At 34.3% G+C, this 17,634-nt stretch overlaps 1 protein-coding gene and 2 long non-coding RNA genes across 3 annotated transcripts; all 3 read left to right on the forward strand.

The window, feature by feature from the left end:
• Nucleotides 1–341: 341 nt before the first annotated feature.
• LOC135922868 (uncharacterized) lies at nucleotides 342–850 on the forward strand. Its single transcript, XR_010571059.1, has 3 exons — nucleotides 342–508; nucleotides 554–667; nucleotides 710–850. It is a non-coding gene; the product is annotated as an uncharacterized LOC135922868 (long non-coding RNA).
• Nucleotides 851–13,541: 12,691 nt separating this feature from the next.
• Nucleotides 13,542–14,050, forward strand: LOC135922867 (uncharacterized). The gene is made up of 3 exons (XR_010571058.1): nucleotides 13,542–13,708; nucleotides 13,754–13,867; nucleotides 13,910–14,050. It is a non-coding gene; the product is annotated as an uncharacterized LOC135922867 (long non-coding RNA).
• A 435-nt stretch (nucleotides 14,051–14,485) lies between these two features.
• On the forward strand, nucleotides 14,486–17,388 carry LOC135931615 (uncharacterized). The gene is made up of 12 exons (XM_065468850.1): nucleotides 14,486–15,312; nucleotides 15,359–15,403; nucleotides 15,456–15,482; nucleotides 15,541–15,604; nucleotides 15,650–15,836; nucleotides 15,926–16,045; nucleotides 16,087–16,264; nucleotides 16,315–16,380; nucleotides 16,428–16,521; nucleotides 16,572–16,743; nucleotides 16,792–16,899; nucleotides 16,947–17,388. The coding sequence occupies exons 3-12, from the start codon at nucleotides 15,470–15,472 to the stop codon at nucleotides 17,130–17,132; spliced, it is 1,188 nt and encodes a 395-aa protein (XP_065324922.1). The 5' UTR covers nucleotides 14,486–15,312; nucleotides 15,359–15,403; nucleotides 15,456–15,469; the 3' UTR covers nucleotides 17,133–17,388.
• Nucleotides 17,389–17,634: the final 246 nt, after the last annotated feature.

Genomic DNA, 17,634 nt, shown 5'->3' on the forward strand with positions numbered 1-17,634 from the left:
TCAGGACAAACTACTCCATCAGGACAAACCACTCCTTCCGGACAAACTACTCCATCTGGACAAACCACTCCTTCTGGACAAACTACTCCATCTGGACAAACTACTCCTTCTGGACAAACCACTCCATCTCGACAAACTACTACTTGTCCGCCAGGTTTTATTATAGTCCCATAATCAAATGATACAAACTTTATTTTAATTTTCTAGCTATAAATCCTTGTGATTTAGTTACAAAAGACGGAAATTATAGTCTAAGTGATTTAATAAATTGCACCTCGCTATCTTGCAAGTAATAATATTCCATTTCAAATATATACTTAATATATCATATAGTGCCGAGATATACTTGGAACGAAAGGATAATAAAATTATATATCCTATCTTTGAAAATGATATTTTCGGACAATTTGTTCCCACGGATGACGAAGAGAAAGATTTCTATTTAACATTTTCAATATTGTATTATCTTAAAATAAAATTTGATATTAGCTTCCAAGCAGAAAGCAATGTAAATTTAATTTCTTGCGTTCCATAAAATTCTTTCAATTTCTAGGTTATACTTGTAACAAAAGATTTTACAGATTATAGTAAAAAAGCATATTGTTCCTTAGTTATTGAAAAAGTAATATATTCAAAATGTTTCTTTCCCCAGGATGTTGAAGATATTGTAAATTGAATTTTTAAGACAAAAATTTACTGTATATTTTAGAAAACTATTACACAATTGATTACATCAATCAAAATTGAGATGAAAGATGGGAAATTAAAGACTATCGATAATAGCTTTATTATCCGTGCCAATAAAGATATATTCGATATTAAAGGAGATCATCATGTTTTAGACATTATTATAAAGGATTGTGGAAGTAATTTTTAGTTTATAATTAAGGTAAACTAATATATAATATATTTTTAAAATAACAGACATCACTAGTTCCTCATCAAGTATTTCATAATAATATTTATTTTATATTAATTTATTTATTTCATAAATTAGTTGCTAAAATAATATTTTAAAGTATTAAAACTTTATAATAAAATTTGATACGAAATTAAAATATTTTTATACAATAAAATTGTCAACTAAATATTATATTGTGAAAATAAGTTAAATAAATCAAAAGGCTAATTTACCTTATTTAATTTTGCAATTTTTTATTTCCATCTATATAACCGTGCAAAATGCCGTTTCGTCTAAAAGTGCCAAAAGATCAAATAAATTGCAAATGATAGGAAATTAGAAATAATTTTTAAATTTACCGATGATGCTTATTGATATGACTGAAAAGATATATCTATTTATATATAATTAAATCTAAATTTATATTTGAATTATTTCCTTTTATAAGTAATTACCCCCACCACAACCGGATCGCCATTTAATACAACATCATCTCAAACGACACCATCTGGACAAACCACTCCATCTAGACAAACCACTCCATCAGGTCAAACTACTCCATCTGGACAAACCACTCCATCTGGTCAAACCACTCCATCTGGACAAACCACTCCTTCTGGACAAACTACTCCATCTGGGCAAACTACTCCATCAGGTCAAACGACACCATCTGGTCAAACCACTCCATCTGGACAAACTACTCCATCTGGACAAACCACTCCATCTGGACAAACTACTCCATCTGGACAAACTACTCCATCTGTACAAACCACTCCATCTGGTCAAACTACTCCTTCTGGACAAACTACTCCATCTCGACATACCACTCCATCTAGAGAAACCACTCCATCTCGACATACCACTCCATCTCGATATACCACTCCATCTCGACATACCACTCCATCTCGACATACCACTCCATCTCGACATACCACTCCATCTCGACATACCACTCCATCTCGACAAACCACTCCATCTGGACAAACCACTCCTTCTGGACAAACTACTCCATCAGGACAAACCACTCCTTCCGGACAAACTACTCCTGGACAAACCACTCCTTCTGGACAAACCACTCCTTCTGGACAAACCACTCCTTCTGGACAAACCACTCCTTCTGGACAAACCACTCCTTCTGGACAAACCACTCCTTCTGGACGAACCACTCCATCTGGACAAACTACTCCATCTGGACAAACTACTCCTTCTGGACAAACTACTCCTTCTGGACGAACCACTCCTTCTGGACAAACTACTCCATCAGGACAAACTACTCCTTCTGGAAAAACCACTCCATCAGGTCAAACTACTCCATCTGGACAAACCACTCCATCTGGACAAACTACTCCATCTAAACAAACCACTCCTTCCGGACAAACTACTCCATCAGGACAAACCACTCCTTCCGGACAAACTACTCCATCTGTACAAACCACTCCTTCTGGACAAACCACTCCTTCTGGACAAACCACTCCTTCTGGACAAACTACTCCATCTGGACAAACTACTCCATCAGGTCAAACTACTCCTTCTGGACAAACCACTCCTTCTGGACAAACCACTCCATCTGGACAAACTACTCCATCTGGACAAACTACTCCATCTGTACAAACCACTCCATCTGGTCAAACTACTCCTTCTGGACAAACTACTCCATCTCGACATACCACTCCATCTAGAGAAACCACTCCATCTCGACATACCACTCCATCTCGACATACCACTCCATCTCGACATACCACCCCATCTCGACATACCACTCCATCTCGACATACCACTCCATCTCGACATACCACTCCATCTCGACATACCACTCCATCTCGACATACCACTCCATCTCGACAAACCACTCCATCTGGACAAACCACTCCTTCTGGACAAACTACTCCTTCTGGAAAAACTACTCCTTCCGGACAAACTACTCCTTCCGGACAAACCACTCCTTCTGGACAAACCACTCCTTCTGGACAAACCACTCCTTCTGGACAAACCACTCCTTCTGGACAAACCACTCCTTCTGGACAAACCACTCCTTCTGGACGAACCACTCCTTCTGAACAAACTACTCCTTCCGGACAAACTACTCCTTCCGGACAAACTACTCCATCTGGACAAACCACTCCTTCTGGACAAACCACTCCTTCTGGACAAACTACTCCTTCTGGACAAACCACTCCATCTCGACAAACTACTACTTGTCCGCCAGGTTTTATTATAGTCCCATAATCAAATGATACAAACTTTATTTTAATTTTCTAGCTATAAATCCTTGTGATTTAGTTACAAAAGACGGAAATTATAGTCTAAGTGATTTAATAAATTGCACCTCGCTATCTTGCAAGTAATAATATTCCATTTAAAATATATACTTAATATATTATATAGTGCTGAGATATACTTGGAACGAAAGGATAATAAAATTATATATCCTATCTTTGAAAATGATATTTTCGGACAATTTGTTCCCACGGATGACGAAGAGAAAGAAATCTTTCGAATATTGTCAATATTATATTATCTTAAATTAAAGTTTGATATTAGCTTTAAAGCAGAGAGCAATGTAATCATATTCGATTCAATTTTTAAATTTTACATAACATATATAGGTTGTACTTGAAACAAAAGATTTTACTGAATATAATGAAATCGCATTTTGTACAATAGTTATTGAAAAATTTATAAGTCCTATATGCATATATGCTAAATATGTTAAAGATATTGTAAATTAAATGTTTATGACAAATATTTACTGTATATTTTAGAAAACTATTACGCAATTGATTACATCAATCCAAATTGAGAAGAAAGATGGGAAATTAAAGACTATCGATAATAGCTTTATTATCCGTGCCAATAAAGATATATTCGATATTAAAGGAGATCATCATGTTTTAGACATTATTATAAAGGATTGTGGAAGTAATTTTTAGTTTATAATTAAGGTAAACTAATATATAATATATTTTTAAAATAACAGACATCACTAGTTCCTCATCAAGTATTTCATAATAATATTTATTTTATATTAATTTATTTATTTCATAAATTAGTTGCTAAAATAATATTTTAAAGTATTAAAACTTTATAATAAAATTTGATACGAAATTAAAATATTTTTATACAATAAAATTGTCAACTAAATATTATATTGTGAAAATAAGTTAAATAAATCAAAAGGCTAATTTACCTTATTTAATTTTGAAATTTTTTATTTCCATCTATATATCCGTGTTAATTTTTAAATTTACCTATGATGCTTATTGATATGACTGAAAAGATATATCTATTTATATATAATTAAATCTAAATTTATATTTGAATTATTTCCTTTTATAAGTAATTACCCCCACCACAACCGGATCGCCATTTAATACAACATCATCTCAAACGACACCATCTGGACAAACCACTCCATCTAGACAAACCACTCCATCAGGTCAAACTACTCCATCTGGACAAACCACTCCATCTGGTCAAACCACTCCATCTGGACAAACTACTCCATCTGGACAAACAACTCCTTCTGGACAAACTACTCCATCTGGGCAAACTACTCCATCAGGTCAAACGACACCATCTGGTCAAACCACTCCATCTGGACAAACTACTCCATCTAAACAAACCACTCCTTCCGGACAAACTACTCCATCTGGACAAACCACTCCTTCTGGACAAACTACTCCATCTGGACAAACCACTCCATCAGGTCAAACGACACCATCTGGACAAACCACTCCATCTGGACAAACCACTCCATCAGGTCAAACTACTCCATCTGGACAAACCACTCCATCTGGTCAAACCACTCCATCTGGTCAAACCACTCCATCTAAACAAACTACTCCATCTAAACAAACCACTCCTTCTGGACAAACTACTCCATCAGGACAAACTACTCCATCTGGACAAACCACTCCTTCTGGACAAACCACTCCTTCTGGACAAACCACTCCTTCTGGACAAACCACTCCTTCTGGACGAACCACTCCATCTGGACAAACTACTCCATCTGGACAAACTACTCCTTCTGGACAAACTACTCCTTCTGGACGAACCACTCCTTCTGGACAAACTACTCCATCAGGACAAACTACTCCTTCTGGAAAAACCACTCCATCAGGTCAAACTACTCCATCTGGACAAACCACTCCATCTGGACAAACTACTCCATCTAAACAAACCACTCCTTCCGGACAAACTACTCCATCAGGACAAACCACTCCTTCCGGACAAACTACTCCATCTGTACAAACCACTCCTTCTGGACAAACCACTCCTTCTGGACGAACCACTCCTTCTGGACAAACTACTCCATCAGGTCAAACTACTCCTTCTGGACAAACCACTCCTTCTGGACAAACCACTCCATCTGGACAAACTACTCCATCTGGACAAACTACTCCATCTGTACAAACCACTCCATCTGGTCAAACTACTCCTTCTGGACAAACTACTCCATCTCGACATACCACTCCATCTAGAGAAACCACTCCATCTCGACATACCACTCCATCTCGACATACCACTCCATCTCGACATACCACCCCATCTCGACATACCACTCCATCTCGACATACCACTCCATCTCGACATACCACTCCATCTCGACATACCACTCCATCTCGACATACCACTCCATCTCGACAAACCACTCCATCTGGACAAACCACTCCTTCTGGACAAACTACTCCTTCTGGACAAACTACTCCTTCTGGAAAAACTACTCCTTCCGGACAAACTACTCCTTCCGGACAAACCACTCCTTCTGGACAAACCACTCCTTCTGGACAAACCACTCCTTCTGGACAAACCACTCCTTCTGGACAAACCACTCCTTCTGGACAAACCACTCCTTCTGGACGAACCACTCCTTCTGAACAAACTACTCCTTCCGGACAAACTACTCCTTCCGGACAAACTACTCCATCTGGACAAACCACTCCTTCTGGACAAACCACTCCTTCTGGACAAACTACTCCTTCTGGACAAACCACTCCATCTCGACAAACTACTACTTGTCCGCCAGGTTTTATTATAGTCCCATAATCAAATGATACAAACTTTATTTTAATTTTCTAGCTATAAATCCTTGTGATTTAGTTACAAAAGACGGAAATTATAGTCTAAGTGATTTAATAAATTGCACCTCGCTATCTTGCAAGTAATAATATTCCATTTAAAATATATACTTAATATATTATATAGTGCTGAGATATACTTGGAACGAAAGGATAATAAAATTATATATCCTATCTTTGAAAATGATATTTTCGGACAATTTGTTCCCACGGATGACGAAGAGAAAGAAATCTTTCGAATATTGTCAATATTATATTATCTTAAATTAAAGTTTGATATTAGCTTTAAAGCAGAGAGCAATGTAATCATATTCGATTCAATTTTTAAATTTTACATAACATATATAGGTTGTACTTGAAACAAAAGATTTTACTGAATATAATGAAATCGCATTTTGTACAATAGTTATTGAAAAATTTATAAGTCCTATATGCATATATGCTAAATATGTTAAAGATATTGTAAATTAAATGTTTATGACAAATATTTACTGTATATTTTAGAAAACTATTACGCAATTGATTACATCAATCCAAATTGAGAAGAAAGATGGGAAATTAAAGACTATCGATAATAGCTTTATTATCCGTGCCAATAAAGATATATTCGATATTAAAGGAGATCATCATGTTTTAGACATTATTATAAAGGATTGTGGAAGTAATTTTTAGTTTATAATTAAGGTAAACTAATATATAATATATTTTTAAAATAACAGACATCACTAGTTCCTCATCAAGTATTTCATAATAATATTTATTTTATATTAATTTATTTATTTCATAAATTAGTTGCTAAAATAATATTTTAAAGTATTAAAACTTTATAATAAAATTTGATACGAAATTAAAATATTTTTATACAATAAAATTGTCAACTAAATATTATATTGTGAAAATAAGTTAAATAAATCAAAAGGCTAATTTACCTTATTTAATTTTGAAATTTTTTATTTCCATCTATATATCCGTGTTAATTTTTAAATTTACCTATGATGCTTATTGATATGACTGAAAAGATATATCTATTTATATATAATTAAATCTAAATTTATATTTGAATTATTTCCTTTTATAAGTAATTACCCCCACCACAACCGGATCGCCATTTAATACAACATCATCTCAAACGACACCATCTGGACAAACCACTCCATCTAGACAAACCACTCCATCAGGTCAAACTACTCCATCTGGACAAACCACTCCATCTGGTCAAACCACTCCATCTGGACAAACTACTCCATCTGGACAAACAACTCCTTCTGGACAAACTACTCCATCTGGGCAAACTACTCCATCAGGTCAAACGACACCATCTGGTCAAACCACTCCATCTGGACAAACTACTCCATCTAAACAAACCACTCCTTCCGGACAAACTACTCCATCTGGACAAACCACTCCTTCTGGACAAACTACTCCATCTGGACAAACCACTCCATCAGGTCAAACGACACCATCTGGACAAACCACTCCATCTGGACAAACCACTCCATCAGGTCAAACTACTCCATCTGGACAAACCACTCCATCTGGTCAAACCACTCCATCTGGTCAAACCACTCCATCTAAACAAACTACTCCATCTAAACAAACCACTCCTTCTGGACAAACTACTCCATCAGGACAAACTACTCCATCTGGACAAACCACTCCTTCTGGACAAACCACTCCTTCTGGACAAACCACTCCTTCTGGACAAACCACTCCTTCTGGACGAACCACTCCATCTGGACAAACTACTCCATCTGGACAAACTACTCCTTCTGGACAAACTACTCCTTCTGGACGAACCACTCCTTCTGGACAAACTACTCCATCAGGACAAACTACTCCTTCTGGAAAAACCACTCCATCAGGTCAAACTACTCCATCTGGACAAACCACTCCATCTGGACAAACTACTCCATCTAAACAAACCACTCCTTCCGGACAAACTACTCCATCAGGACAAACCACTCCTTCCGGACAAACTACTCCATCTGTACAAACCACTCCTTCTGGACAAACCACTCCTTCTGGACGAACCACTCCTTCTGGACAAACTACTCCATCAGGTCAAACTACTCCTTCTGGACAAACCACTCCTTCTGGACAAACCACTCCATCTGGACAAACTACTCCATCTGGACAAACTACTCCATCTGTACAAACCACTCCATCTGGTCAAACTACTCCTTCTGGACAAACTACTCCATCTCGACATACCACTCCATCTAGAGAAACCACTCCATCTCGACATACCACTCCATCTCGACATACCACTCCATCTCGACATACCACCCCATCTCGACATACCACTCCATCTCGACATACCACTCCATCTCGACATACCACTCCATCTCGACATACCACTCCATCTCGACATACCACTCCATCTCGACAAACCACTCCATCTGGACAAACCACTCCTTCTGGACAAACTACTCCTTCTGGACAAATACTCACTCCTTCCGGACAAACTACTCCTTCCGGACAAACCACTCCTTCTGGACAAACCACTCCTTCTGGACAAACCACTCCTTCTGGACAAACCACTCCTTCTGGACAAACCACTCCTTCTGGACAAACCACTCCTTCTGGACGAACCACTCCTTCTGAACAAACTACTCCTTCCGGACAAACTACTCCTTCCGGACAAACTACTCCATCTGGACAAACCACTCCTTCTGGACAAACCACTCCTTCTGGACAAACTACTCCTTCTGGACAAACCACTCCATCTCGACAAACTACTACTTGTCCGCCAGGTTTTATTATAGTCCCATAATCAAATGATACAAACTTTATTTTAATTTTCTAGCTATAAATCCTTGTGATTTAGTTACAAAAGACGGAAATTATAGTCTAAGTGATTTAATAAATTGCACCTCGCTATCTTGCAAGTAATAATATTCCATTTAAAATATATACTTAATATATTATATAGTGCTGAGATATACTTGGAACGAAAGGATAATAAAATTATATATCCTATCTTTGAAAATGATATTTTCGGACAATTTGTTCCCACGGATGACGAAGAGAAAGAAATCTTTCGAATATTGTCAATATTATATTATCTTAAATTAAAGTTTGATATTAGCTTTAAAGCAGAGAGCAATGTAATCATATTCGATTCAATTTTTAAATTTTACATAACATATATAGGTTGTACTTGAAACAAAAGATTTTACTGAATATAATGAAATCGCATTTTGTACAATAGTTATTGAAAAATTTATAAGTCCTATATGCATATATGCTAAATATGTTAAAGATATTGTAAATTAAATGTTTATGACAAATATTTACTGTATATTTTAGAAAACTATTACGCAATTGATTACATCAATCCAAATTGAGAAGAAAGATGGGAAATTAAAGACTATCGATAATAGCTTTATTATCCGTGCCAATAAAGATATATTCGATATTAAAGGAGATCATCATGTTTTAGACATTATTATAAAGGATTGTGGAAGTAATTTTTAGTTTATAATTAAGGTAAACTAATATATAATATATTTTTAAAATAACAGACATCACTAGTTCCTCATCAAGTATTTCATAATAATATTTATTTTATATTAATTTATTTATTTCATAAATTAGTTGCTAAAATAATATTTTAAAGTATTAAAACTTTATAATAAAATTTGATACGAAATTAAAATATTTTTATACAATAAAATTGTCAACTAAATATTATATTGTGAAAATAAGTTAAATAAATCAAAAGGCTAATTTACCTTATTTAATTTTGAAATTTTTTATTTCCATCTATATATCCGTGTTAATTTTTAAATTTACCTATGATGCTTATTGATATGACTGAAAAGATATATCTATTTATATATAATTAAATCTAAATTTATATTTGAATTATTTCCTTTTATAAGTAATTACCCCCACCACAACCGGATCGCCATTTAATACAACATCATCTCAAACGACACCATCTGGACAAACCACTCCATCTAGACAAACCACTCCATCAGGTCAAACTACTCCATCTGGACAAACCACTCCATCTGGTCAAACCACTCCATCTGGACAAACTACTCCATCTGGACAAACAACTCCTTCTGGACAAACTACTCCATCTGGGCAAACTACTCCATCAGGTCAAACGACACCATCTGGTCAAACCACTCCATCTGGACAAACTACTCCATCTAAACAAACCACTCCTTCCGGACAAACTACTCCATCTGGACAAACCACTCCTTCTGGACAAACTACTCCATCTGGACAAACCACTCCATCAGGTCAAACGACACCATCTGGACAAACCACTCCATCAGGTCAAACTACTCCATCTGGACAAACCACTCCATCTGGTCAAACCACTCCATCTGGTCAAACCACTCCATCTAAACAAACTACTCCATCTAAACAAACCACTCCTTCTGGACAAACTACTCCATCAGGACAAACCACTCCTTCTGGACAAACCACTCCTTCTGGACAAACCACTCCTTCTGGACAAACCACTCCTTCTGGACGAACCACTCCATCTGGACAAACTACTCCATCAGGTCAAACTACTCCTTCTGGACAAACTACTCCATCTGGACAAACTACTCCTTCTGGACAAACTACTCCTTCTGGACAAACTACTCCTTCCGGACAAACTACTCCATCTGGACAAACCACTCCTTCTGGACAAACCACTCCTTCTGGACAAACCACTCCTTCTGGACGAACCACTCCTTCTGGACAAACTACTCCATCAGGACAAACCACTCCTTCCGGACAAACTACTCCATCTGGACAAACCACTCCTTCTGGACAAACTACTCCTTCTGGACAAACCACTCCATCTCGACAAACTACTACTTGTCCGCCAGGTTTTATTATAGTCCCATAATCAAATACAAACTTTATTTTAATTTTCTAGCTATAAATCCTTGTGATTTAGTTACAAAAGACGGAAATTATAGTCTAAGTGATTTAATAAATTGCACCTCGCTATCTTGCAAGTAATAATATTCCATTTAAAATATATACTTAATATATTATATAGTGCTGAGATATACTTGGAACGAAAGGATAATAAAATTATATATCCTATCTTTGAAAATGATATTTTCGGACAATTTGTTCCCACGGATGACGAAGAGAAAGAAATCTTTCGAATATTGTCAATATTATATTATCTTAAATTAAAGTTTGATATTAGCTTTAAAGCAGAGAGCAATGTAATCATATTCGATTCAATTTTTAAATTTTACATAACATATATAGGTTGTACTTGAAACAAAAGATTTTACTGAATATAATGAAATCGCATTTTGTACAATAGTTATTGAAAAATTTATAAGTCCTATATGCATATATGCTAAATATGTTAAAGATATTGTAAATTAAATGTTTATGACAAATATTTACTGTATATTTTAGAAAACTATTACGCAATTGATTACATCAATCCAAATTGAGAAGAAAGATGGGAAATTAGAAACCATCGATAATAGCTTTATTATCCGTGCCAATAAAGATATATTCGATATTAAAGGAGATCATCATGTTTTAGACATTATTATAAAGGATTGTGGAAGTAATTTTTAGTTTATAATTAAGGTAAACTAATATATAATATATTTTTAAAATAATAGACATCACTAGTTCCTCATCAAGTATTTCATAATAAAATTTATTTTATATTAATTTATTTATTTCATAAATTAGTTGCTAAAATAATATTTTAAAGTATTAAAACTTTATAATAAAATTTGATACGAAATTAAAATATTTTTATACAATAAAATTGTCAACTAAATATTATATTGTGAAAATAAGTTAAATAAATCAAAAGGCTAATTTACCTTATTTAATTTTGCAATTTTTTATTTCCATCTATATAACCGTGCAAAATGCCGTTTCGTCTAAAAGTGCCAAAAGATCAAATAAATTGCAAATGATAGGAAATTAGAAATAATTTTTAAATTTACCGATGATGCTTATTGATATGACTGAAAAGATATATCTATTTATATATAATTAAATCTAAATTTATATTTGAATTATTTCCTTTTATAAGTAATTACCCCCACCACAACCGGATCGCCATTTAATACAACATCATCTCAAACGACACCATCTGGACAAACCACTCCATCTAGACAAACCACTCCATCAGGTCAAACTACTCCATCTGGACAAACCACTCCATCTGGTCAAACCACTCCATCTGGACAAACTACTCCATCTGGACAAACCACTCCTTCTGGACAAACTACTCCATCTGGGCAAACTACTCCATCAGGTCAAACGACACCATCTGGTCAAACCACTCCATCTGGACAAACTACTCCATCTAAACAAACCACTCCTTCCGGACAAACTACTCCATCTGGACAAACCACTCCTTCTGGACAAACTACTCCATCTGGGCAAACTACTCCATCAGGTCAAACGACACCATCTGGACAAACCACTCCATCTGGACAAACCACTCCTTCTGGACAAACCACTCCATCAGGTCAAACTACTCCATCTGGACAAACCACTCCATCTGGTCAAACCACTCCATCTGGACAAACTACTCCATCTAAACAAACCACTCCTTCTGGACAAACTACTCCATCAGGACAAACTACTCCATCTGGACAAACCACTCCTTCTGGACAAACCACTCCTTCTGGACAAACCACTCCTTCTGGACGAACCACTCCTTCTGGACAAACTACTCCATCTGAAAAAACCACTCCTTCTGGAAAAACCACTCCATCAGGTCAAACTACTCCATCTGGACAAACTACTCCATCTAAACAAACCTCTCCTTCCGGACAAACCACTCCTTCCGGACAAACTACTCCTTCTGGACAAACCACTCCATCTCGACATACCACTCCATCTAGAGAAACCACTCCATCTCGACATACCACTCCATCTCGACATACCACTCCATCTCGACATACCACTCCATCTAGAGAAACCACTCCATCTCGACATACCACTCCATCTCGACATACCACTCCATCTCGACATACCACTCCATCTAGAGAAACCACTCCATCTCGACATACCACTCCATCTCGACATACCACTCCATCTAGAGAAACCACTCCATCTCGACATACCACTCCATCTCGACAAACCACTCCATCTGGACAAACCACTCCTTCTGGACAAACCACTCCTTCTGGACGAACCACTCCTTCTGGACAAACCACTCCTTCTGGACAAACCACTCCTTCTGGACGAACCACTCCTTCTGGACAAACCACTCCTTCTGGACGAACCACTCCTTCTGGACAAACTACTCCATCAGGACAAACCACTCCTTCCGGACAAACTACTCCATCTGGACAAACCACTCCTTCTGGACAAACTACTCCATCTGGACAAACTACTCCTTCTGGACAAACTACTACTTGTCCGCCAGGTTTTATTATAGTCCCATAATCAAATGATACAAACTTTATTTTAATTTTCTAGCTATAAATCCTTGTGATTTAGTTACAAAAGACGGAAATTATAGTCTAAGTGATTTAATAAATTGCACCTCGCTATCTTGCAAGTAATAATATTCCATTTCAAATATATACTTAATATATCATATAGTGCCGAGATATACTTGGAACGAAAGGATAATAAAATTATATATCCTATCTTTGAAAATGATATTTTCGGACAATTTGTTCCCACGGATGACGAAGAGAAAGATTTCTATTTAACATTTTCAATATTGTATTATCTTAAAATAAAATTTGATATTAGCTTCCAAGCAGAAAGCAATGTAAATTTAATTTCTTGCGTTCCATAAAATTCTTTCAATTTCTAGGTTATACTTGTAACAAAAGATTTTACAGATTATAGTAAAAAAGCATATTGTTCCTTAGTTATTGAAAAAGTAATATATTCAAAATGTTTCTTTCCCCAGGATGTTGAAGATATTGTAAATTGAATTTTTAAGACAAAAATTTACTGTATATTTTAGAAAACTATTACACAATTGATTACATCAATCAAAATTGAGATGAAAGATGGGAAATTAAAGACTATCGATAATAGCTTTATTATCCGTGCCAATAAAGATATATTCGATATTAAAGGAGATCATCATGTTTTAGACATTATTATAAAGGATTGTGGAAGTAATTTTTAGTTTATAATTAAGGTAAACTAATATATAATATATTTTTAAAATAACAGACATCACTAGTTCCTCATCAAGTATTTCATAATAATATTTATTTTATATTAATTTATTTATTTCATAAATTAGTTGCTAAAATAATATTTTAAAGTATTAAAACTTTATAATAAAATTTGATACGAAATTAAAATATTTTTATACAATAAAATTGTCAACTAAATATTATATTGTGAAAATAAGTTAAATAAATCAAAAGGCTAATTTACCTTATTTAATTTTGAAATTTTTTATTTCCATCTATATATCCGTGTTAATTTTTAAATTTACCTATGATGCTTATTGATATGACTGAAAAGATATATCTATTTATATATAATTAAATCTAAATTTATATTTGAATTATTTCCTTTTATAAGTAATTACCCCCACCACAACCGGATCGCCATTTAATACAACATCATCTCAAACGACACCATCTGGACAAACCACTCCATCTAGACAAACCACTCCATCAGGTCAAACTACTCCATCTGGACAAACCACTCCATCTGGTCAAACCACTCCATCTGGACAAACTACTCCATCTGGACAAACAACTCCTTCTGGACAAACTACTCCATCTGGGCAAACTACTCCATCAGGTCAAACGACACCATCTGGTCAAACCACTCCATCTGGACAAACTACTCCATCTAAACAAACCACTCCTTCCGGACAAACTACTCCATCTGGACAAACCACTCCTTCTGGACAAACCACTCCATCAGGTCAAACGACACCATCTGGACAAACCACTCCATCTGGACAAACCACTCCTTCTGGACAAACCACTCCATCAGGTCAAACTACTCCATCTGGACAAACCACTCCATCTGGTCAAACCACTCCATCTGGACAAACTACTTCATCTAAACAAACCACTCCTTCTGGACAAACTACTCCAGGACAAACTACTCCATCTGGACAAACCACTCCTTCTGGACAAACCACTCCTTCTGGACAAACCACTCCTTCTGGACGAACCACTCCTTCTGGACAAACTACTCCATCTGGACAAACTACTCCTTCTGGACAAACTACTCCATCAGGACAAACTACTCCTTCTGGAAAAACCACTCCATCAGGTCAAACTACTCCATCTGGACAAACCACTCCATCTGGACAAACTACTCCATCTAAACAAACCACTCCTTCTGGTTTTACATTTTCTGCTTCTTCACCTTCCACAACTAGACAGGATTTAAGTATTTTGTTATTAAAACTGTTCCAATATTTAATGGTTTTAATTAGGCGATGTCACAATAATAGGATGTCCAGAAAACGAAAATGACACTGGTTTTAACAAAAAAATTCATTTACAATATCTATTTTTTTTCTTTTTTTATAGCTAAAAACGATACAATGGATATTGGAGGTAATATTTTAAAATCATAACATGTTTTATACGTATCTAATCTATCTTAAATTTAAAGCAATTTGCTACATTGTCCAAACTGCTGGATATTATGACATTCGTGAACGGCTTAATTTACCAAAGTTGATATCAATTTTTTTATAATATTAATTTTAGACTTTTATTAGGGAAGCCATATTCAAAACCAAAACATATCTTGCCAAGGAAAATGATAATGTTCTATGGAAATTAGATGGCAAAAATATATTTAACAAAGATAATGATAATTTAAGGACAGCATTTGATTCAAATACAGTTCAAGATATTTCTAATGCTAAAAAATACTTTAATATCGCCTTTAAAGCCAAGAGTGATGTAATGATTTTCTAAATATAATCATATTTTTCCAATTATTGTGAAATAATAAAGAGCTTAAAACAATTTATTATTTTTAATTTATTTAGATCAAAATGATAATAACACCTATGACTAGATTACAAAAATTCTGTGGATTACACTTTGGAGTTAACGATGTTAATAGTAGATGTTATAACCTATCAATATCTCACTCTACGTTGGATAAGGTTTTAAAAGTTTTTTATACATTATTTAAATCTAGTTTCAGCTGGCAGTAGCCCAAAAAAACGATCATATATCTATTGACGAATATTATCATGATTCGGTTATAAGAAAGGCTATTAAGAAGACCTTTATAAATGAAATCCAATTCGAAAGTGCCATATTTACCCCTATTAGTCCAGGAATTCATACCCTTGAGATTCAACTCCAAAATTGTTCAGAACGTATAATTTAAATTGATATTGAAGTAAATTTATTCCATCAATTATATTAGAATGTCACGATGATGATATTTCAAGCAATTATACCTTACCTGACCATACTCGGGAAAATAACAAAAGTATTAAATAAGCTACATTCATTTCTAATCAAATCAATTTTTTAAAGCTCTCTATCTCGAACACAAGTGTATCTGCGAACTTGTTCAAGAACCAGGAATTTATAATATTATCAATTATGATTCTAACATCACTAAATTAGAGTATTATTTATGATGTTAGGATTTATATTTTAATATTTTTTTACAATTAGAAATGTTAAATTATTCCCAGAAATAGATGGTATTAGCGCTAAATTTGTTGCTAATTTCCAACCTATTCAAGAAGCTTCAAGAATAGTCTATCATTTATTTACAGATCTTGAAAAAACATATTTGGAACGATTAGTAAATATACCGCAATATAAAATAGCAGTTAACGCCGACGTATATAAATTTTAAATTAATATTTAAAATTTATTTATCTCTTCAAAGGTAAAATTAAATGTTATAACTAAGAAACCTTCCGAATATACATCAATATATATAAGTGATCTAGCTAACAAAAATATCAAGTTAATTGACTCTCGCGAATATCCAAACGTAACAAGAAACTTAAAATGAACTGTTTTAAACTATAATTTATATAGATGACCATATCACAAAGTAGATCTGGAGTGAGCATGAATTATATCACTGATAGTGGTATTGATAAATTTGCTTATTTCAAAAATTTCGTGATAACCGAAGTGAGGATACCCGAAGGAGTTGAATCCATACATTATTTTGAAGATGCTCACATGGTTGTATCTAAATATATAAGGCAGTGCGAATAGAAATTTAATTTTAAATATCAAATTAGATCGGTAACACGATAATTATTTTCTATCTTTATTTATTGTAATGGATATATTAACGCTAATGATTTAACCAACATAATTTAATGATAATTATATTTTTAATTTTAATTTTATAATAATTTATAACAAGTGCAACATTTAATCCGGTGGTGAATTATTCATGTACTAATCAATGAATCAATTTAATTATTAATAAATAATGAATCATTTTTATATTTATTTAATAATTTATATGGGTAAAAATTTATTTAAAATAAAGGTATATATTGCAATCATAACTTGCATCTTTGTTTTAGACTCGTGTATTATTCAAAATTATTTTTTATTTTCAAAAAAAAGCTAATTTAAAAAAAATCTATATTTTTATAGCATTTTATTATTTAAAATATTCATGCCATTATCATTTTTTTAAATTCTGGAGGATTGATAATATCAGATAGGTGATTTTGATTAATTTGATAGTTGATTCCAAACATAT

This window comes from Gordionus sp. m RMFG-2023, chromosome 1, assembly GCF_954871325.1.
Source record: "Gordionus sp. m RMFG-2023 chromosome 1, tfGorSpeb1-WG-v2, whole genome shotgun sequence".
Taxonomy (NCBI): Eukaryota; Metazoa; Nematomorpha; class Gordioida; order Chordodea; family Parachordodidae; genus Gordionus; species Gordionus sp. m RMFG-2023.

Excerpts from the sequence above, each read along its gene's own strand:
- LOC135931615 (XM_065468850.1), top strand. Across the intron at positions 15,837-15,925 it reads CCTTTAAAGCCAAGAGTGAT|ATCAAAATGATAATAACACC; the intron begins GTAATGATTTTC and ends TAATTTATTTAG. Across the intron at positions 16,046-16,086 it reads CTCACTCTACGTTGGATAAG|CTGGCAGTAGCCCAAAAAAA; the intron begins GTTTTAAAAGTT and ends ATCTAGTTTCAG.